General features: G+C 30.7%; 1 protein-coding gene across 3 annotated transcripts in view; it reads left to right on the forward strand.

Annotated features, from left to right (window-relative positions):
* Nucleotides 1–23844, forward strand: part of LOC143255598 (ATPase MORC2-like) — a 167841-nt gene that overhangs the window by 86548 nt on the left and 57449 nt on the right. For 2 of the 3 annotated variants that reach the window (XM_076511479.1, XM_076511481.1), the window contains 5 exons: nt 6128–6256; nt 14216–14235; nt 14614–14748; nt 19399–19423; nt 19788–19891. In XM_076511479.1, the coding sequence (XP_076367594.1) occupies nt 6128–6256; nt 14216–14235; nt 14614–14748; nt 19399–19423; nt 19788–19891 (413 nt within the window). The remainder of the gene's footprint in view (nt 1–6127; nt 6257–14215; nt 14236–14613; nt 14749–19398; nt 19424–19787; nt 19892–23844) is intronic. The other variant, XM_076511480.1, reaches the window with a different exon arrangement.

A 23844-nucleotide genomic window follows, 5' to 3' on the forward strand; every position in this document is an offset into this window, starting at 1 on the left:
GCAGTACAAGGTTGAATATCTTAACACTACCATTCAAGCACTTATGTAATTTTGATTCAGGCATTTTTGTGTCATTATTTTTGTGTCTTTGGTAATGATTTGAATGTGTACTTGTGTAAAACATGCTGGGCAAACGTGTATTTAACAATATATGGCTTCTGAAGGATGAGTGCAAGTAATGGCTTGTTATTAGTGCACATCATCAAGAACTTGTTACAATTTGTGCTATAAAAAGTTCAGTGTTCGCAGTGTGAGTAAGTCGATGGTGATAAGCCATATGAAGAGAAAAAAGCATGAAGCCAAAGTGCATAAATTGCAGCCATGCCAGCCATAGGAAGTGTGATATCATCTGAATATAGTCCAATGCCAGATAGAAAGTCAACAATTAGGCCTGCTGCTGTGACAAATTAACATGACTCCATAGTCCAGCAAGTAAATAAATAATATTTCTAAATTAAATTTAATATTAAAGAGCATTTGCTAAATCTCACTGATTTAAAGCAAAAGTGCAATACAATTTAATAAAGTAGTGTTATTTTGCAATTAGTCTTTGGGTGATTTACTTATTTTTGTCTTGGTTTCTGTGCTTCATTATGTAATTTATTCATTATAGGGCAGGCTGGAATAATATGTTTGAAAAGAAGATTTTGTGGGTCCTGAGTCGGTAAAGTTACAAAAGCAGTGAAGAATAAATGAACTGTTTAAAAAGTTGTTCCCAAATAGTAAAATCACATCCAAGATATCTTGCAGATAGAAAAGATGTGCATATTTATATGTGACTTGTTTTAAATTAACAAAAGGAAAATTTTGACAAATTTGAATTAGAAACTTGGAAAATAAGCAGACTTTGTTTTCTTAAATGGTAAAAAGTCAAAATGACTAACTTGATATGCACCTTCAGTACTTTAACTTGAAGAGGGAAGACTTTGAGAAATTACTAGGCCTCTTATCTATGTGCTGAGATTTTGTTCTACCTGATTGGATACAGAATGCATCTGCTGCACAAAAGTTAGTTGAAGTTGTTACAAGTTTACAAACATACATACAACAAATGAAACTTTTACACAGTGACAGAAAGTCGAGCAATCAATACTGTGAAAGCTATAAAAAGTGATATCCTTTTCATAGTAAAGTTATCATTTTATATTTTGATATTTGACTAAATCTCTCCATTTCTAACAAAATGTCAGACTCACCACCTTGTACTGCCTCTTGTCAACTGTGATCTTGTGTTTTTTTTGTTATTGTGTATTGTTCTCACTGTAGAGATAGCAAACCCTAAAGTTTTAGCAGTAGAATCAAGTTTTCTTTCTACATCAAACCTCTTCAAAACATCAAGTTTTACATCCAAAGTAGTTCTTTACCATACTTTCTTGGATATAATACTTGCACTTGAAATTGATGGCCTCTTTTTAGATATCTTGAATAAGGATAATGTGCTGCAGAGTTTTGAAAAATGATGCAAAATATTTAATGGGATTTCTTTCAGGTGAGGTAGTAAGATGTTAATTTTATGTGGTAGTTTGGATACAGTTTTTACATCAATTCTCAAATTATTAGAGGGGCTAGTAATTTTTTAAGCAAGTTCTAGCACAAAAGGGAATGCAAGAATTTTATATTTTGTGTTGTTGAGAGGTGATAGGTTGTATTTAAAATAATATTTTTCACTGTTTTGAAGTTTGATACAAGTCCATTAATAAGACTTTTCCTTATGCTAATTTATTATTAGGTTAATTTACCAACCTATTCTTATATTAGCATAATGTGCTTCCTTACTTGAGAAATAGCAGTTTAATGTAAAATTATATAGATTAAGAAAATTAAACCAAGTTATATATATTACCACGCATTTTAAGAGTTCCTTTTTGCCATTAATTAAAAGAACTGCAATTGATTTAACACAGTTCTATGGATATATTTTTCTGTGGGTGTCATGAGGTTTTAGTGAGTTATCATAGATTCAAAATTTAATTAAATTACTTTATTATCACAATATACGTATGAACTTTTCACGAAAACATAGCTGGTAATCCATATCTATTAAATGTGTTTTAAGTTCTTAGTTGTATAAGACAGTATTTTTTAAAAAAATCCTCAGTTTTTCTTAGTATAAGCTATATACTGGAAAATAAAGCCCCTTTTTCCACAACCACCTCTCATACCCTCTCTTTCACAAATTGCAAATAGTTCTGACATTTAATATGAAATTATTTATAACAGATAGAAAGCCAAGGTTTTAATCACTCAATATGGAATTTAATATTACATTGTTTTCTGTACAGAGGATTGTATATTTTGCTTTCAGTTCAAACTTTATTCCCATGGAAAACAAGGTTAGCTTAATTGTTAACAGCTCTTGCTGCACAATTAGAAAGCCAGAAAAAGTTTGGCAGTTCTGGATAATTATCTATCTTTTGCATATTAGTATTTTGAGTTCTTTTGTGTATTATTTAATTAAATAAAATTTATTGCAGTAGTATCATTAGCATAAAAATATAAGAGTTAATTTTCATTGACAATCAACATAAAAAAAAGATCCAGGTAATTACTTTATTTCTTTATTTACTATTGTAAAAGAAACTGAAGTGTAAAAATTAGAAACGTTTTAGGTTAGATAAGGTGAGATTAGGCACAATAAAGAATAATAATAATAAAAATATTTTACAAGGAACATTCATGAGTAGTGTGTTGACTTTGATTTGCTCTTTATAGTTTTGATTGGAATATAGAACTACAACCATTCCATACCATCAGACCTGATTTTGAACCATCTTTCTTACCTGAGCCCAAGAGAGTTCAACAGTCTTGATCTCCTGCAGGTCATTTTTGGTCTTCAAACTTTCTTTTTTTCTTCTGTGCATTCCATTTCAGCACTTGTCTTGTCACATTGCTAATAGGCTTTTTGGGGGTGTGTCCAAACTACTTTTATTTTTTAGTTTTAGTTTCTTCTTGGACATGCTACTGGTGTATCTGCTTTCATAGGTAAACACTGGAAATAACATTTAGCTATGTAATGTACAGAATGGTACAGCGACACTTGTTGACAAAGGTATGATTATGGCTGTAATGGTTTTGGTGACTTGCATTGTCTCCGAATCATAAACATAAAGTATGACTGATTTAACATTGGTATTGAACAATCTGATTTTGGTCTTCTGGGAGTAAGATGGGGAAGGCCATATAGGTTGGAAAGAATTGAAGGTGAATCTGGCTTTATTGATGTTCAACTGATGTCTTTGTCTATGTCTCTGTTCTTTGATATAACATTTCCAAAGTACACAGACTTGGCAACTTCTTCTGTACTGCAACCATTGAGTTGCACTTTGTCTTGATGTCTCTTATTGATTCTCATTATCTTGGTCAGAATATCATTGAGTCTTGGATTGCATATCTTGCTGCTTGTGTGATAGGAGATAGAGATCATCCTTAATTTTGAGATTTATCAGGTGCTTCATGAATGTCCACTGAATGCCTGTCTTTGTGTTATTATTAATGTGTTTCATTACCCAGTTGATCACAATCAGAAAGATCAGTGACCAAAGCAAGTATCCCTGTCTGACACTTGTCTGAACTGTGAAGGCTCTGAAAGCTTTCCATTGTGTTTGATCTTGCATGTTGACTCTTTGTTGAAAAAAATTAGTTATGATCATGAATTTTGTTTAGATCCCATAGTGTTGGAGTGGGTTTCAGATTTTTTTTTTCTGCAAATGCTGTTGAAAGCTTTTTCTAGATCTACAAAGTTGGTGTGTAGTGTGTCTGCCATTCATTGGATCACTCAATGATAATTCTGAGTATGGTTATCTGATCTGTGCATGATCTGTCTGCATGTAATCTTGCTTGTTCACCTTTGTTTCTGTTATCCAAGGTGGCATTCAATCTTGCCAGGCTCAGTTTGGTGAGCACCTTTCTAGGCTGAAAGTAGCATGATGCCTTGTCAGTTCCCATGCACTATAAGGTTCTATTTCTCTGGTAACTTTACCAGATATCCCTTCTACACTACATTGGAATTTTTTCTTGTTCCCAAATCTTCCTGAAAAACTGATGAAACATTTATGTCTTAATTTGGATGGCTGTCATCAGTGCTTCTGGTGGAATGCTGTCTGGAACTGCTGCTTTCCCACTTTTCAGGAGTTTAAGTGCATTCATAATTAATCTCTTGATTTGTTGGGAAGTTAGTGTTGACATTCAATAGCTCAATTGTTAGGTGGTTGAGCATTGTGTAGAGATATCTCTGTTGAGGATCTCATTAAAGTACTAAATACATTTAGCTTGTTTGTTTGCTTTTTTGTTTGATTTTTTGCTGACAGTTTGTCCATGTTTGTCCTTTACAGGCTTGTCCTGACTGTAGTTTTTTTTTTCAAAGTGTACAGGTAATATTGTACAAATGTGTCTGTGCATTATGTAATTCAATTGATTAATCTGAGATATATGTTTTCCAAGTGATTTATAACTTTTATGGTGAGAATATTAGTGAGACATAGTTACACATACTAATAAAAGAATAAAATTTTAACATAAACAGATATATACTGTTATAAGTTTAAAGCTATTTAAGATAAATATATGTAGTTTCATGTTACAGTTTGAAGTCATTCTAGAAAGAAAAAATGGTAATTTTTATTTATTTACAAACATTGTATAAGGTTAAGGTAGAGAAAATAATAGGTAAAGTGTCAGGTTTTACTTTAAAAGCATTTTAAGTTTATTCAGGAGGTTTTAGAGATTACACATATGAAATTTGAGATTTTTTAGATGAAGAAAAGTACTTTTAATCTTAACATAAAAATCACTATGCACTTGTAGCAGTCAATACTTTGACTCCAAATATTCATGGAGAAATATTTAGTGAAAATATTTTATTAAAAATTCAGATTTTTTGTATACAAAAGACATAATGACCCTTAATAGCTTGAGAACTTTTGTGAAGATTTGAAAAGCATAAAGGTCAATTTTAGGTCAAGAATTTGACCAAACCTATAGCAAGAGAGCTAAGGTAAAAAAATTTTTATTTAGCAGTCACCATTCCAAGCAAGTAAAAAGTCATAGTGTTTTTAACATAAGATTGTTGATTAATTAAATATAATTAATAAGAATAATAGATAAATAGTAGAAAGGAAAACAGTAACACTAGCACTTTGACTAGGAAATAAACATAGACCTTTAGCTGTAACAAAAAATTACAAGAAAGATTGTTAGTACTACATTTTTTTTAACAACACTGTTGATTAACTTAAACAAATGCCTTGTGGAGGGGAAGGATAGTTACAGTAGTGTTTCCTTTTTAACATGAAATTTATTAGTGCTGGTATATAGTTTATGTTTTGTACTTGTTTCATCATAACACTTGTCTTAGGCCTGGCATGACCAGGTGGTTAGGGCACTGAACTTGCAATCTGAGGGTAGCAGGTTTGAATCCTTGTTACATGAAATATGCTCACTCTTTTGGCCATGGGGTATTACAAAGTGATAGTCAATCCCACTATTCATATTTAAAAGAGTAGCCCAAGAGTTGGTGGTAAGTGGTGATGACTAGCAACCTTTCATTTAGTGTTACACTGCTAAATTAGGAATGCAGATAGCCCTTGTGTAGTTTTATGTGAAATTGAAAACAAACAAACACTTTTCTTACATTTTGATCATTAGGCATCAAGTACATTTTACTGAAGCAATACAGCTGTTAATTGTAACCTCATGAGCTCCATCATAAATGTCTGCCCCAGTGTATAGAAGGTGCTGCTGTGTATTACATTTTGTTATTGTGTGTGCGTTTTAATACAATACCTTTGGTTTAAGTAGTGGGCATTATACAAGTAAAAAAAAAATCAAATTTTTATATGTGAATGACATTTAATATGTGATTATCATTTGTGAATTGTCAAAACGTTTCTGCTAACAAGAGAAAACAATCAAACCTGACACTGCTTGAATGCTCTGAAGAACGTTTAAATGTTTAGAACTGTCTTCAAATTCCTGGCTAGAAAATGAAACTTCAAAACCTCAAACATTGTTCTAACCCTTGGAGTTTTGTTTTTACTGTAAAACTTGTTATGTTGCAGTAAAACCATAAGTTATGATCTATGTAATGTGATCTGTTTTAATTAACCACCCCTTATTTTTTTTCTTAAAGATCACTGAAAGATAAGAAAGAATTACTATTTATTTTTGGACTAAACTTGATGAACAGAAAGGAAGATGGAATATATTTTTACAACTGTGGAAGATTAGTGAAACATTTGTGTCTACACGAGAAGAATGAGTAAGCTATGTGTTCTATCCGAAATCTTTTGGGTAGGGTAGTACATAATAAGTAAAATTTCAGAATAAATATACCTCACTAAATTGCAGTCATGGAGAAAAAATTTAGTTCATATATAGCTACTAGGTACTGTTGTAGGCTGTTATGTTATAAAAGTTTTACATCAGTGTTTATACATTTGAAATAACTTTTACTAATTTTTGGTTGCAACTTGAATAAGACTTTATCTACCAAATTTATCTAATTTTTTAAGTACACATACTGAATTTATTTTTGCATATCAGAATGTAAATTTATGCTACAATGAGAATTTTTACAGCTATTTCATCTTTACTTTAATTACTTTAGCCCAGTTGGCATTCATCTTTATTTGTGTTGAATGTATCTTATCTTCAGTTACCTCCCAAGATTTGTCTGTGTCATACTCAGAAATAATCTGAAATAAATGATAAACTCAGTTTTTTTTCTAAAGACTGTTATTATGTTGATTTAAATAATTGCAAGTTTTCAGTGTGTGAGGTACTTTGAGAACTTATAAGTATGTATTTCATAAAAATAAGTGTGAGAAATGTTTGCATCAATTTAGAATTGTCATAGTTACTCGTTTAAAGAACCAACACAGGACTTGAAGAACCTTAAGTCCTTTATTTAATCTTATCTTAGTATATGACTCATGAAAACAAAACAAATTTTAGAAGTCCCTAAGATGTTTATGAAATTCTGTTTCACCTCTTCTATTATATATATATATATGCACATGATGTTTTAACATCTATTTTTACTCTTGCATTAAATTTTTCTAGCATACCAGAAGTTTGAACAGTGACTGATCTTGCCAACCTTGTTTTAACTCTGAACAAATTAAGATTCAGTAAGGAACATTACCTTCTGGTTAATGATACTGCAATGGATATCAAAACTGCACCTAGTTATGCCAACATTTTTAAGGGGCACATTGAAAGCCAGCATTTAAAACTAAGCCCTGTAAAACCTTGTACATGGAAACATTATATAGATGACATATTTTTCATTTGGAAAGCTGATCTTGAATCACTTCAAGAATTTATATCACATGCAAACTTCTTTCACAAAACAATAAATTTTACTTTTAATTACTCACCAACCCAAATTGGCTTTCTTGGTGTCATTGTCTTTATAAATGATGGAATTTACTTGCTGAATTTACAAAAAAACCTCTACTATAAAAGCTGTCATCCTGTTTGCATGGAATTGGGAAAATTACCTACAGTCAAGCTCCTAGAATAAAAAGATACGTTCAAATGAAAGAAATTATAGAAGACATGCCAAGGATCTAAAACAAATCATGTTACAAAGAGAATATAAAGACATCGAAATGGACAGACAGATTGAAAAGGCACTCAGTGGAGAAACATCCTGAAACAGAGCAGCACTAAAGTTTCAAATAGAATTCCTCTTATTATTACTTATCAGTTTAAAGTTAGAAATGTTTTGCAAATTTTAAAGAAAGATTTTCATCTCCTATAACTTAATGATTACCTTAAACATAATATCCTGAAGTTCCCCTTGTCTTTTTCCAAAAATGCAGAACTCTGAAAGATATCTTTGTTCACATAAAAGTGAATTACACCGAAAAATAGTTGTCATCCGTGCAATAAAGCTCATTGTCAAACTTGCACATTAATAAAAACTACTGACTCATTTTCTGACAAGCACAACCAAAGAAACTTTAATATCTGGAAATAAATCTGATTTCCAGTGGAACACAAACGGTGGAACACAAAACACCGTTTACCTTGTACAGTGTGAAAAATGCAATCACAAATGTGTGTGTGTGTCTATATATAAAACATATGCAAACAACTCTCAGAAAATGTTTCAACAACCATTAGTCTTTTGTTAACACCAAAAAAAAATCTCCCTGTTACTCAACACTTTAACCAACCTAGTCATTCCATTAATGATATTACTCTCATTGGCATTGAAACAGGATTAAAAACTAAAGCTGAAGGAAAGATGAAAGAAGTGTATTGGATTGCTAATCTAATCTTTAATCATTGGTTTTATCTCTGTTAGAGAAATAGTTTTTATTCTTTGTTAATTTCTTCCATTCAGCATGAACCCTGATTTTTCTGAAACTTACTATCTACTTTTCCATACATGTTGTATGAATCAATTAGCTTAGCATCTCTTTTTAAACCAGTCTCATGGTGTCAAATTTATTTTATTTAAACACTTAAGTATGGTTTTATTTCTTTCTTTTTTAACTATTTCTAAAGCAAGATATTTCCAACATCTCCTTACATAATGCTCTTGTCACCAGCCACCAGCCTCTGTACTGGAAATTGAACACAAAACACTAAATGGAAAAATATACTAAATATTTCCTGAAAGATCAGTTGACCTTCATGATATCACTCAACTTCCTCTATATATTATCATTCCATTAAACTACCATTTCCAGTTTTTCCCTGAAGAAGAAAGGTCCACCTTTTGAAACTCCTTTGGTTATAGGGTTTTTTATTATTTTGTACTCTTTCATTTTGATGGTGAATCAGAAAAAGATATTGAAGTTAAATCTGGTTCTGATGTTATTGATATCACTGCTAGCAGACCTTGTAAGGCACAAAGATGAATCATTGGAGTTTTTATGTTTGCTGTTGTCATGGTTTAATAACAAGTACAACATTTGGAAAAATCAGATTACTTTGTATGGTCAGACCTTTTGTTTTTTTTTGTATATCAATGGATAAAATTATTTGCTTTCAGCACAGTATAAAATGCTCTATTGGCCTTTGATATGCACTGCACCTGTTGTTTCATAATTTTTAGTATTTCTGATGGAAATGCATACAGTCATAATGAATTTACCATTATACATTTATTTTAGTGCCTCTATTTGTTTTAGTGTATTTTCGTTTTTTGCATGTGATGTATATTATGGACTACGATTTTGTGCAAGTCCCACCTGTTCTCAAAATTTTTAGAATGTTCTTGTGCATAAGAATCAACAATATACTAGGTATGTATGTAATACTAGTGATTGATGGAATTGTTGCAAGCCAACTTTGGTGAATGTTCTAGTCTTGCATGATTGATATATAAATCAAGGTGCCAACTAACAAGAGGAAGGAGTATTATTATTATTGTACAGCTACAATAAGTGTGCTATAGGCCTAGAAAGCTATAATTGTGATTAATCTCTGTTAATTGGAGAAATACAGAATTTGACCAGAACATTTATAAATTTAGAACATTACAAACTTTTTAACTTCAGTGAGTTATTTCGGGCATTAGAATTTCTATGAGGACATTAAATATCATCACCAGTAAAAGTCACCTTGTAAGGGTGTGAGGTCAATCAAACTAGCTAGCTTAAGCAAGGTGTGTGACAATATCAACTCAAAATTAATTTGCTTATTGTGGACTTAGATTGTCCATGAAATATTCAATTCTAGACTGCATATAAGAATCAGTATTGTTTGTAAGTTTGTAAAACTGTTGTATATAAGTCATTATTTGAACTAACTATTAGTAATACCCATTATTATAACTGTATTTATTTTTTGTATATTAAAAAAAATATATGTGTTAAAATAGAAAATTGTGGTATCATTCTGTTGGCAAACACCATAAATTTCATACATATTAACAGTTAATTAACTTGCAAATTCAAATTTCCTGTTATTTGAAATATTAATATGTTAATGTACGTAACAATACATTGGAGACTTATTGGAACTAAATTATAATATGTGACATGGTGAACCTATTTTGATTAGTTTTATAACATTCCTTTACCAAGTATCTTTTTTTAGATATCCTGGAACCACTATAACCATGAACATAATATTGTAAAATGTTGTTGAATGTCAATAATGAATCACCTACAACAATAAACATAGAGAACATTATTTAAAGGAAGAAGTATTTGTGACATTTACAGTTGTTTTTTTGACAAAGTTGGTTGCTTTTTTTTTCTTTGCTTAAAGCACTGGAAGTATACAATTCTGATACAGTACCTTACATCTGCACGCATTGACGTTTCCCAATTTTGTGCTTCCTTTCACATGCACAATATTTGGCTTCTCAACAGCCTTAAGATTCCCACCTAAATTCATGTGTTTCCACATGACTAGTGCTGCACTCTAGCATACAAATAAGCATGCTCCAACCTTCTACCAATAGGAGCAAGATGCATCGTCTTAGCACAGCTGACTGCCTCTTTATTGATTGTTTAATCATCATTTCTTGATTTGGCACTTGTGTGTAGCAGTGTATCTTTTTTATTATCTCTCATGAACTTTACAGATATATGATTTTTTTTAGTGAAAGTACCTGCAAAGATATTACCTGATGTGGAAATGTTTGTTGTTGGATGTTCATTTTTTCAGCATTTTCTGTACTCGCAGATTTTGTGGCTTTTTATTTCCACATTGTTATTTCATAAGCGTTAATAACTTCACTTTGTCTAATGCGATACAATAAGATGTTGTTCTCACTAGTCTTACAACTGCATTAGCAATAGATATATCTTTGTCTGTTGCGATTATTGATAGTTTTGGTGCGTTGGGTGGTGGAGTCTTTTGTACTGCCAGGAATATATCCACCTACTTTTATGTTTGAGACAGAAGGGATTTTAACAGTTTTTTCTCACCATTTGCTTTTGCTTAATCTTACGCACATGCTATGTGGAATCTACCATGCTTTTCTCATAATTTTTAGAGAGGATTTCAAATATATGTTTCTTTCTCTCCTTCACTTTGTAATTAGTTCTCTGCTTATTACTTTTATTTTTTTATTTTTGCTTTGGGCTCTACCAAACTTTGGTGCATGCATGCCTTATCCTTCTTCCTTTGTTACTTCCTATGAATACCTGTTTTACCTATCTGCAACTCCTAAGTTATAAAGTATTTTCTTCAGATTTGAGGATCAGAGCCTCTGTCTTTTGTTTGTCTTTTTTAGGCTTACTTTTTCCCAACTTAGTCTCACATTATCTATCATTTTACATAATATTTTCCTCCACTTGCCTTCTTTTGTGGTAATCTCTCACTCTGTAAGAGGTTTCTAGTGGATACCTGTTCACTTATTTTCTCTACAATGGTATTTTTATCTTTAACATTACTTTTTCTTATTTGGTTGATCTGTCTGTAGAAATTATTGAAACAGGTGCCTTTATTACACAAGTGCTTTTGCCTCCCTTTTATCTCTTATACCTTCAACTGGAGGGTTTATTTCTTTGGAATCACACTTTAGGGCCATACATTGATATTCTGTAACCCTCACTGGCTCCCATCTCATCCTTGCTTCTCCTTCTTTCAATCTGTTATCCTCCTGCTTCCTCTTTTCTCCCTGTTCCTAGTCATCTTCCCATCCCTCACAGACTTCAATGCGATCATTCTTGGTGGTGACTAGCCTATTAGCTCAGGATCAGTAAGGTCCATTTAGTTTGATTTGTGGACTTTACTCTTCATTTGCAGTCAGTTATTGGGTACTGGTAGTTCTGTTACCAAACTTTGTATCTCAAAATGGCTGGTATAGGTATTAACACTTTTACTGATAAGGAGAGAACAATGTTTTGATCTTCCTAGGTCATCTTCAGGTTCTTAACATAGTGTGTTAAGAAAAAACACCTGCAGATGACCTAGGAAGGGCAAAACATTGTCTGAATGGCTCAGATGCTACATTTTTTCTGTGGTTCCAACCTAACTAGTCACCTCTAGTCATTCTCTTTTCCTGTTTTTGGGGGCAGCAGATCTTGGTTGGTTGGTCACCCTGGAGTTATCTCATCTCATACTCACTCAGTATCTCATTCATTTAGGGGTATCTAATTTTCATCTTCAGAAGGCCTAGCCTCCTCCTCTGCATTTTTGGGACATGACGCAGTTAGTTTTATCCATGCCATATTCTCCCCTTCTCTTACTGTGAAATAGATTCTCTCTTTTTGGGGAGCTTGGGCTTCCATGGAATCCCTTATTTCCTTTCTTCATGCTTATTTGCAATGTCTGCTTTGGATTCTGTATGAACAATGGAGCCAAATTTAGGATTCCTAGTCCTCTACCATTCTTCTATCTTGCTCACCAGATGTTCCTTTTCCTTCTCTTTGTCTGGATATCTATGACGTATTCTTGAAATCTTTGGATGGTGGCCTCACAATTAGTCATTCTTTCTTACAATTCCCTTAGAACTTTTGACAATATGTTGAAATTTGAATAATTTTCTTATGACGGTTCATGGACATCTTGTAACGATCCATTCAGTGAACTTTATGTAGTCTCATGTATCATTTGCCAAGGGGACACCTAGTCTCACTCTCTCTCTGTTTCTAAATTCTTAACCTCTTTTATTTTTCTGGGCCCATTCTTTGCATACATGTTTTACGATTTGTCATACTCTTAGTGCCCTGCATCTTGTCATAGATCATCCCTTAAGGTCCAGCAAACTACTACCTATGGACTGGTTTCTCAGTCCTCTGGTATTCATGTTACTGTATTCTCATCTGGGCACTCCTTTTCTAGTTGCTTTTGCCTCTGAGCTTGATGCCACAACTCTTTATTTTTCTGGTCCACTGTTTCTCATCTTTCAACCCTGACTATGAAAATAGAAAATGTCAACTTTATGATGTGCCACTAATTTTGGCTTATAGAAATGACTGAATTTTCACTCAGGTATAAATCTCACATTCATTCATGTCACAAGCAATCTACTTCAGAATATTTTATTTTGATTTTTGCAGTTTCATTTTTTATATATTTTACATATTATGTATCAAATAAAATAGCACAGATTTTCCATTGAGATGCACTTTTAGGATATTAGAATACTGGATTTTGGCATCAACAGAATAAGGTTGTAAGTTGTATGATTTGATGAAGAATACTAGCACAAAACGTCATCCTTTTTTAAATAAAAATATATAAAAGCTTTGCAATTTTTGAACCTGTTATTTTTAATATTTTTGTTGCCTACAGTTTTAACTACATTTGTGTACTCACAATGTAATAATCAATTTTGTTACTCAACCACTCTGGTTTTGGGAAAGAAAAGTGGTAATGTGTTGAAATCAGAGAATACAAAAAGTGGTAATGTGTTGAAATCAAAGAATACATTTTGTGTAACAACAATAATGATAGATTATTTTTAGATTCATCTGTTTTATAAACAGCCTAGTGTTTAAGGTACTGGACTGTTAATTTGATGGTCTGTGGTTCATCTCCATTTGCTGTAAAAACATAATCCCTACATTGTAGCTTTAGGCAAATTGTAAGAGTGATGGTCAGATCTCATCATTTGATTGCAGTGGTGCAAGAGTTCTTCATGGGTACTGTTGACTAGCTGCCTTCTATCTAGTCTATTAAATTTTAGGGATGACTACTACTAATAGCCTTTATGTAACTTTATACAAGTTTCCAAAAATCAGAAAAACAACATCTGTGAACCTTCTGTTGCTTTTTTTCAATATATAAATCAGCAATATGATATAGATATTTTAGTGATTAACTAAGAAATGAACATTATGTACTTGTTATACTTTTGCAGCTTTATTAGCAATTAACTGAATCATATTTCTGGTTACTTAGTATTATTTCCAGTGTGTAAAGCATGAATCATGTACTAGTACACTGTTACTTATATATCAAGCTATCAGAATGTAGATACACAGGTTATGAATGCTCTATTATTTAACACCAGTAAGAGAGAGAGTTTGCTTCAAAAAGTGTACAGTTCTCAGTAAAACCCAATCCAGAAAGGAATTATGAATTTTTTTGTTAATTATATACCTACATATCTTTGACAAGTGGTGTTTTGTTTACATAAAAGTTTTGGTTTACTTAAAGAAAATTATTTACTTACTTTTATTTCATAGGTTAGAAGGTAATTGTAAAGTTATAAAAATAGTTTATAAAGAATAAGGTGAAATGTAATGGTTTACCGTGTTAGAATGTGTATTGAGTATGAACATGTTTCTTTCTTATGTAGGAATTACCGTGGCTTAGTAGGTAAGTAACTTCATATTTTGCTAATCAATTTAAATAATATTCATATGTGAGACAATTAACTTTGAAATGCTACTGAGGCATATATTTTGAAAGAATACACTCAGATAGTAAAATAAATATTAATTATGTGAGTGCTATTCAGTTTTTAAATAAAGCTCTCCAACATAAAACATGCAATTTCAAGTTTTTATTTAAAGAAGAAATGGTCACTGTAGTAAAAAAAAATCTGTTATCCTTTAAATCTTGGCTATATTTAAAGGAAGTCAGTTGTAAATTTAGAATGAATTATTTGTCACTTTAGAGTGAAACATGAGGGATTTTCAGAAAGAAATTGGGATAGAAATTTCATGAAAGATAATGTGTATTCTTTTTCTTTAGGGATTGTTGACATTCCTTACACAGTCTTGGAACCAACTCATAATAAACAGGATTTTGCTAATGCAAAGGAGTTTAAATTCTTGCAGAAGACACTTTTAGATTATGTGGAACAATATTACAGAGACTGTGAGTTAAGTGAGTACTGGTTTAAACACTGATGTAGTCTAAGTTTTTGTTTTGTATATTGATTTTGGCTTTGAAGAGTTTTGGTTGAAAGATTTGCTGAAAATTTTGAAAATTATGGAGCTGTAACTAGACTTTTTCCAACTCTGAAAAAATGTGTGTATGTTTAAGTTTTAACTTCCTAATAGGTTTCCTATTATATTCATTAAACAAAGAAAGAAAATCATACATAAATTATCTTATTTGAATTATGAAGTGGCATATTTTTAGTTCATTTTTAGCAGTATCCACAGTTGATATTAAGTTGTGCTGTTCCAATAAAGAAGAGCAAATTGCTTCATATAAAGAGGTTTGCCACTCCCAATTTGCAGTGTTGCAAACATTAAACATCAGATGGTGCATTTTCTGTGAAATATATTTCATTAAATAAAATATGTGAGGAAACTTAGCTTCATTGTCCACCTATTTGCAGTTGTGACAACAATATTTTTACTAGGTGATTTCATTTGACTGAGTTTTTGACTCCAAAGTTAGTGTCATAATTTCTATTCTAAAAATTTTAATGTTTTGTACATCTTCACAACATTTCACAAGTTTTTAATAAACATTACAAGTATTTTGTACACAAACAAATAAGTTTTAATGAAGTATTTTCACCAAAATTTTCTCCTTGAAAATACAGAGTCAAAGTGTTAATTGTTGCAAGTGTAAAGTGAATTTCTTAAGATTTAAAACCTTTACTTCATCTAAAAATTGTGAAATTTAATTTGCATAATCTCTTAAAGCCTCTTAAATAAATATCAAATGTTTTTTCTTTTTAGTAACATTCATATTTTGTTTGTTTTTTGAATTTCTTGCAAAGATACAAGAGGGCTGTCTGTGCTAAGTGTCCTTAATTTAGCAGCATAGGATTAAAGGGAAGGCAGCTAATCATCAGCACCTACTGCCAATTCTTAGGGTACTTTTTTACCTGAGAATAGTGGGTTTTATATTTTATCTGCTATTTTTTGTACCCTAACTATATATGAAATCACTTAATTTGATGAACATTATATTTACCAAAATGAAATATAAAATGATTCTAAATTACCTTTTTTGTCTGTCTAGACTTACCACAAATTAGAAGAGGAAACTAAATTTATTCATACTAAATATCTTATACATCATAACAATATATATTTCTAATTAACTTTTTTATTTTATTACACTTTGAACTATGTCTAACTAATAATCCTGCCATGAAAGTTGTAAATCACTTGGTAAATGTAAAGCTCATATTATTCACTTGAATTACACAAGTTACACCCTGTTTGTGAGCATACCATGTAAAAACTTGTTATTTTTTTTTGTTTTATCTTTGTTACCTAATACATATTTAAACTTTTTATTTTTGTTACTTATAAAAAGATAAATAAATAATACATATGAAAAGCAAGAAATTTTTTATTTACCTGAGTCATCTTATTTTTTTATCTTGTTCATGAAACTTAAGCTACCTTTTTAAATACTAGTCATATTTCTACACTAAATAACTTTTATTAAATGAAGTAATGCACCTAAGAACACTTAATAATAACAAGCACAAAGCAAACAATGTCCTACAACTATTATAAATTTTCTGGCTTTTTAACTATGTGATAAGAGTCATTAAAAAAACTTAAAAAATCAGTTAAGCTTATTGATGTGAGAAATAGAAATTCTCTGAATGGAAAACAACATAATATAATAAATCACTTGATAGACTAAAATCTTTATTTTTTTTTTATTGTAAATAATATGGTATAAAACATCAAAGAGAACTGTTAGCAATTTGTTACAGGTGGATATGGCAAGTGGGTCTGATTTTTTAGTTTAATGCACTGTAGACTAAAAAGATTAAAGGCTATAAAACTTATAGTTTGTCTGAGTAATAACTTTATTTTAATAATTATTCTCTGTTAAATTCAGTAATTCCCAGGAAGGTGTTAAGTAAATTGAAGAAGAAGAATCTAGGGAACAAATTTCACAATTCTTGTACTAGAGAAGGTTGAGGATATTTTAAATATTTTTTTATGAAATTAACAACTTAAAATTTAAATAATATCAAAACCTGATTTATTTATCAAATGTTAATGTTATAGTTGTTTGTATACCATGATAGTAAAGTAGTTTAATTAAATTTTAAATTGAACTCTTCAGAAAGTTATGACATGTGAGCTTTGGCTTGCTCATGGCAAGTATGTTAAAACCAGTAAACTAAAAGTTTGTTTTAAAATGTTATATCCAAGTTATTTAAGCATTATTATACTTTAATTTCAATGATCATTGTGATAAGAAAAGAAAAGTAGCTTCACAGTTGTATCTATTAAAACTTGCTTTACAGTGGATAAAAATTGCTATAGGAAGCTACTCTTTTTGCTTGCCCTTTGAACCATGTATAACTGCTATCTGTACCATTATAAGTTGTAAATCACTTGGGGAATGTACAGCTCATGTTATGCTGTTGAATTAGCTTACCCAGGAACTATTACAAACTGCTCATATGCATGCTTCCTGAAATATTTTTATTATATTATTATATATTTTACTTAATCCAACTTTAACTAACCTAAAGTGATCTCTATTTTTCATTTTAGATGCTTTTTTAATAATAGATAAAGTATGAACATAAAAAACAAGAAATAGAATACTTGTGCATTCTTTTTTTTGTTCCCAACTATCACTGACACTTAACCCTACTTTTTAAAACTAATGGTAGAAGTCTATTAAATAATTTTTATTGAACCAAATAATGCAGTAAAGAACCTAGACCAATAGTATGAAAAAAGCAGATAATTTTGTCTGGCAATCACAAGACAATAAAACCTTGTGTCATGTACAGTCAAGGATACCTGGGGTGAGAGGGTTAATATATGTTGTAGTACCCAAATTACCCATAATTTTAAACTTTAGAGTTAACAGCAGCTGTTTAACTCTGTATGCAGGCTCAGTCATTTTAACTATCGTGCAACTTTGAAACGATATATGTTATAAATTTCAAAATAGCAAATGTATCGTTATACAAGTTAGCTAGCTTTCAGAGCTACAAGTCTCTTGTACACACACATACAATTTTTTAGTAAAAATTTCTGTGAAAAATTCTGAGAATTTAAATCCTTTAATGAGTCAATCCAAGTGCAATGTGATTTTCATCTTACTAGTTTGAGATTTCATTTGCTTAACCTTTTGAACTTTCTAAATAAATAATTAAAATGTATTTCAATAAAACTTTATACTTTGTCTGTTATATTCTCTATCCTAACAGTACCTATAGTGTCCTTGTTTAATTTGACTGACTTGTAATCACCATGTAACAGAAATATATGAAATAAACCTAAGTTAACTTTTTTCTTTCTGAACTGACTGCACATTGTAATAGACAATTATACACTATTTATTTTTACAGTCAGCACTAATACAATTATAATTAGTTTTATTTTATTAGAATTGCACATTGACCCTTTAAGATTAGGTGATAACAATTTATTATACGGAATAGCTTTGAATTATTGAAATATCAAATTACTAGCAAACACTTATTAAGTTATACGACCTTACTCATTTTGAGTGTGTGCTACATGATTATTTTGCCTATTAAATTTTATTATCTAACCTAGTAAGTTTCTAATTTTTGCACTTTAATGTGATCTCAGAAATTATTTTTATTTAAATTGAAATATACAACTTAAAAATATTGCTGTTGACATAAAATAGAATGTCAAAAAATCAGATTTATTTATTTGGCTTTCTAATTAAGCTACTAATTGGTTAAATAATTCACCTACCTGGTTAAGCAAAGTTCCATAATTTGATGACAAAGAAAAAAATGTTGGAACATTTAAAAGTGATTAGAATCTTCTCTTTCAATTGGTTGTAAATAATACAAAAGCAAACATTCTGGAGAGTTACTGATGTTTTTGAAACATATGATGCACTAGAAATGGTGACATGTGGGTTTGATTTTCTAGCTTGTGTTTACATTTTGCAAGTGTAGAGGTTATATCTTTACATTTTCACTTGGAGATGCCTGAAGTATAAGTATGTACTCCTTTGGACACTTGCAGAATAATATAGTGAAGGAAAGTAAATCTGAAATAGGGAATTTGGAGTGTTACATGACTCAGTGAAGTGAAAATTGATGATTTATCTACATATTTCCTTTTGAAAGTAAAAAAAGAAAGATTAAAACTTGTATAACATTAAAAGTTGAATTATAAATTGTTTTTTATTTAAGTTTATTGATATAGATTGAAGATAATTTGAATGTAGCTCTGTGTAAGTTGTGATGTGCTTTTTGACCTACATTTGCTCAAAGACTTAATAAAGATTGCTTTAGACTTGTTATTTTGTTCTTTAATGTTACAATCACATTGTAAGTTTGATGTTAAAAAACAGTGATATGAAATGACAGTTTTGGTTTTCATACAAGTGTTAAATCTAAATTTTTTTTTTTTAATTTTAATAATACCATTTAAACAGAAATTTTAATTTCATAAATTATGTGGTTCATTGATTCGTATATATTTTCAATTAGGAAATTAATGTGTTTGATTTTTACAGATAATTAATTACCAATTAGGTATGAATCACCAGTTTGTGTTGTCAAAAGAAAATTAAACTAAGGTAATTGTACTTGTTTTTTAGATGATCAAGAAATTGACCAGTTTTGGTGAGTATATTTTAAATACTTCTAATTTTTTATGAAATACATTATTGGAAAAGTATAAGCTAAGGTTAGAAATATATTTGTATCAAAACAGCAACATCCAAGAAATGTAACAAAAGCTAATGTTTTTATTTTGTCTTTCAAGCCAAATGCAACTCAGGAATTAAGGTGTCAGACTGTGAACCTGTGGATTAAATCCAATTACTGCCATGAAAAACAAAAATAAATCATGGTTATTATTTGGGTTCAACTCTTTCTCCATGTTTGAATGCCAAAATTTAGAACATTTAACATTTATTAGAATATACTGATTAATTTTATGTTAATTGCTGTGTATTAAAATTTACTGCATGCAATTTTTGTACAGGGAAAGCTTTGGATACTTTAGCTCAACCTGGTCAGATCCTCCAAGTAATGATGTAAAGTACTTGAAGATGAGAGCCATGCAGGTGAACACGTTTGTACAGTGTGGTGAGTGGGATTTTTATCCACAAGCATTTTTTTCACATAGATGTGAACTATGAATAGGAGGAATGTGTTGTTTGGTAAGAAATTATAAAGTAATTTATTATGAATTCTTAAGTAACACTTTAAACTGGTTTCATAATAATAATTTTGCATTTAAAAGTGATGTTCAGACAATAGTTTTGTGGTTTAGAATATTACAGTGATTGAAACTGATAAGAGGTATTTATATGAGTGTCTACCAAAGCATTGTTATTGTTACTGAACAATGGGTCAATCAATTTTTGTCTTTTCTTGTTACTACCCTTTATGATGCCAATGTCAATGAAATTCCATATGTGGCACAGCTGCAGTATGTAGAAGAGAAAGTTTGACTCATGACAGTCACATTGAATAGATTAATATTTGGTTGAACCTCCTCTGGCTATGATAACTTCTTGATATGACCATAGCATAGAGTGGATGAAGGACTAAATATAACTAGAGGTGATTTAATAATGTGACATGTGGATTAGGGCTTCCTGCAAAAGTTCCAAGATGTATCTCTGTTTATTCTCTTGTACTTTGTTTCCTGCAGTTTTTGATATAATTGAAAACTGGATTGTTGTCTTGGTCCTTTCTCTTTAATGATGGTTCTTCATTTGAAGCAATGAAATAAAACCTGAGATGATTTTTTTCAATATACATAGAGTGAAATTTCCTCTTTTTTCATGTCTGTTGCACAGAATGCATGAATTTTACTAAATGTTTTAGCTCTGTGGTATGAAGCAGAATCATTCTGGAATATGTATGGGTCAGCTCCACTGAAGTGGTCCTGAATTTCTGGATTTCTCTGGGACTTGAGGTCTCAGTTTAATTATTGGTATTAAAAGTGTCTTTCATAAAATGTAGACATGCCAGAGATGTATCCTCATATCATCTCACTCTGCATGTGCTTCACAGTTACATTCAAATATACTGGATGAAACTCTTCTCTGCATCAATGCTATACAAAGTGCTTCCCATCAGACTCATGCAGGTTGCACTTTTATTTGTTTAAGAAAATCATCTTATTATACATTACTTCAGACTCTTTTGCCTAGTTGAGCCTTATACTCCTGGGAGATTGGCTGAATATAGATAAGACCAGATTGTTTGCATGGTGACTGACCATTAAAGTTTCCTGCTATAATCTTTTGAGATCTGTGGATGATAGTCAGTAACTCTGCAGGCTTATACACTTCAGAACATGATCATCAGCTGCTGTGAAAGCTTTCTTCCAACCTCTTTCATTCTGCCAATCCATGCCACTAGTCTCTCTGTATCTCTGCGTTAAGTGTCTTGTATTAAACTAATTCAATGTAATTATTCTAGCAATCTGTCTTGTCAAAAGTCCATTTTTGCTCAAAAGAAGAATGACCACTTTTTTCCTTGGAGTTAACTCACAACTCTTGACCATGGTAACATCCCTCTCACACACACGCGCGTTGTAACAGATAGGCTTCTAAACTGACTCTCAGTTAGAATCTCTTTTTATAGCTAACAGTTGGCTGATGCAATATCCAGACAGTTTATAAACCTGGTGTTGTAGTCATTAGACAGTATTGCACCATCTGTGAAACACATTTGCATCTACATGCATTAGGGTCTTAAACAAAGAATTTAAAAAAAGTGTGAAAAATTAGGTGATCTAATAAATTGTTACATCAATGAAAATATGAACCACTTTTAACCTCTCACCACCTCTGGGTGGGAAGAGTTAAGAATTTTTATCCTTCAATTATAATTGTATTTCTTAACACTCTCACTACAAACTTGGTTAATTTGATAAAGTTTGTCACCTCAAATTGAAATGTAGAGTTTTGATATTATAAATTCTAATCTGTTTTGTGTAGGTTCAGTAATTATTATAAGTCTTTTGTAGAAAAAAAATCTGAATTCTTAATAAAATAGTTTTACTAAAAATTTCTTCATAAATATATGGAGTCAAAGTGTCGACTGCTCCAAGTACAAAGTGATTGTCTTGGTACAGTGGTAAGTCTTGGGCTTTACAACGCTAAAATCAGGGGTTCAATTCCCCTTGGTGGACTCTGCAGATGGCCCAGTGTGGTTTTACTATAGGAAAACACACACTTTTCACTAAAATTTTGTATGGTGTCTATTATGTTCTCTGCCCTAACTCTGTATGAATTAGTTAATTTGACTGACTTCTTATCAACCAAATTACAAAATACCTCTATATCACCCTTTTTTCTTCTGTTTGGAATGACCGCTAATTGCAACAGAAAAATAAATTTGTTTATCCTAAATACTTAAAGCTCATAATATTATACATCTGTTTCTACTTAAATTTTATTGTCCTTTTAATAGTGTCTAATTAATAATTCTACAAGTTGTTAATGACTTGGCAAAAGTGTAGCTCATGTTACTCTGTTGAATTATGTAATGCATAGCCTATTCATGAACATAGCTTTTGAAAAATTATTATTATTATTTTTCTTTGTCTTAGCTAACCTTATGTAACCTTATAAGTGTTTGAATTTTCTGTTTTAGTTACTTTTATGACAATAAACAATTTTTTTGCTGTCAATGAAACTTAACCTTACTTTTTTATGCTAATGGTAATACAATAATAAATAGTTTCTATTTAACTGAATAATGTACCTCAGAGCAAAGAATAATATAAAAAAGCAGACAGTGTCCTATACATGAAATAATTTTTATGGTTTTCTGATTATGCAATAAGAGCTGTTAAAAATTCAACTAAGCACATGCTAAAAACAATGTAATATGATATATTGTTTGATAGATTAAAACTTTGCTTTCTATTGGTTATAAATAAACAGCATAACAGATCAGAGAGAACTATTTGCAATTTGTGATAGGTGGGATGTGATAGATGGGTGTGATTTTCTAGCTAATTGTTCTGTAAATAAAGAAGATTGAAGGCTGTAGATATACTTTGAGTAATAACTATTATAGTGAGTAATTTACATTAAATTCTGTATTTCTCAGAGGGGTGGTAAATTAATTAGAAAAGAAGAAAGACCTAGAAAATAAATGTCAGTTCTTATGCTGGAGGAGATTGATGATTTGTTGAAGTATTTCATTAAAAAGTTTGAAACTTATATAACATTAACATTTATTTATTTATCTACATTTTGATATCAAGTTTATTTGTATGCCTTAATAACGAATTATTTTAGTTAAATTTTGGAAGTAACTCTAAAAAGGCATGACTTGTTCACTTTGATCTGTTCATGACAGTAGGAGTAGCTTATGTGAATCCCATTTTTCCTTAATCATTTTTTGTGTAGAAACTAGTTCTTGAAAAACTTGCAATCTTACAACATATACTTACCTAAAATTAAAGAGACAATCAAATCTGAAGAAGGTGGTGCAGTACCACAGTATGTTATTTTATTAGTTATTTATAGTTTAAAAGGTGAATCAGTTTAGTAAATTAGATGTTTTGTGATTGCTTAAATTTGTGTGTTTTGTAACTACTTGCATGAAATAGCACTAGTTGCCTTATTTAAGTTACTATATAGGTTTTAATCTGTCCTATGTGTAAGTCAATGTTTTGAATTTTCTAATAACAGAGTTGAAGTTACATTAGCATCATCAGTTTTGATTGATTTTTTTTCATGGATAAAAACTTCAGTTTATGGGTTTTGTTCTAATGTGATTGAATCTCATTTTTGATCTGTGATATATAAAAGCTTGTATTGTAATGTGACTGAAGTGGCATCATCTTCCTTATTCACTCATTATTGTTAATTGATCTTTGATAGAAAAATCTTTAACCTTGTCAGAACTGACAAGCAACTTCGGGTACCATATCAGATTTAAAAATTAAGATTAAAAATGTAATTTTAGCTCTATTTGAACAGTGATTTTACTGAAAACTTTTATATAAATGATATTTTCATCATTAGACAGTGCGTGTCTAGTTTAATGCCATTACAGCTCTGAAAAGA

Source organism: Tachypleus tridentatus, chromosome 7 (genome assembly GCF_004210375.1).
Source record: "Tachypleus tridentatus isolate NWPU-2018 chromosome 7, ASM421037v1, whole genome shotgun sequence".
Classification (NCBI taxonomy): Eukaryota; Metazoa; Arthropoda; class Merostomata; order Xiphosura; family Limulidae; genus Tachypleus; species Tachypleus tridentatus.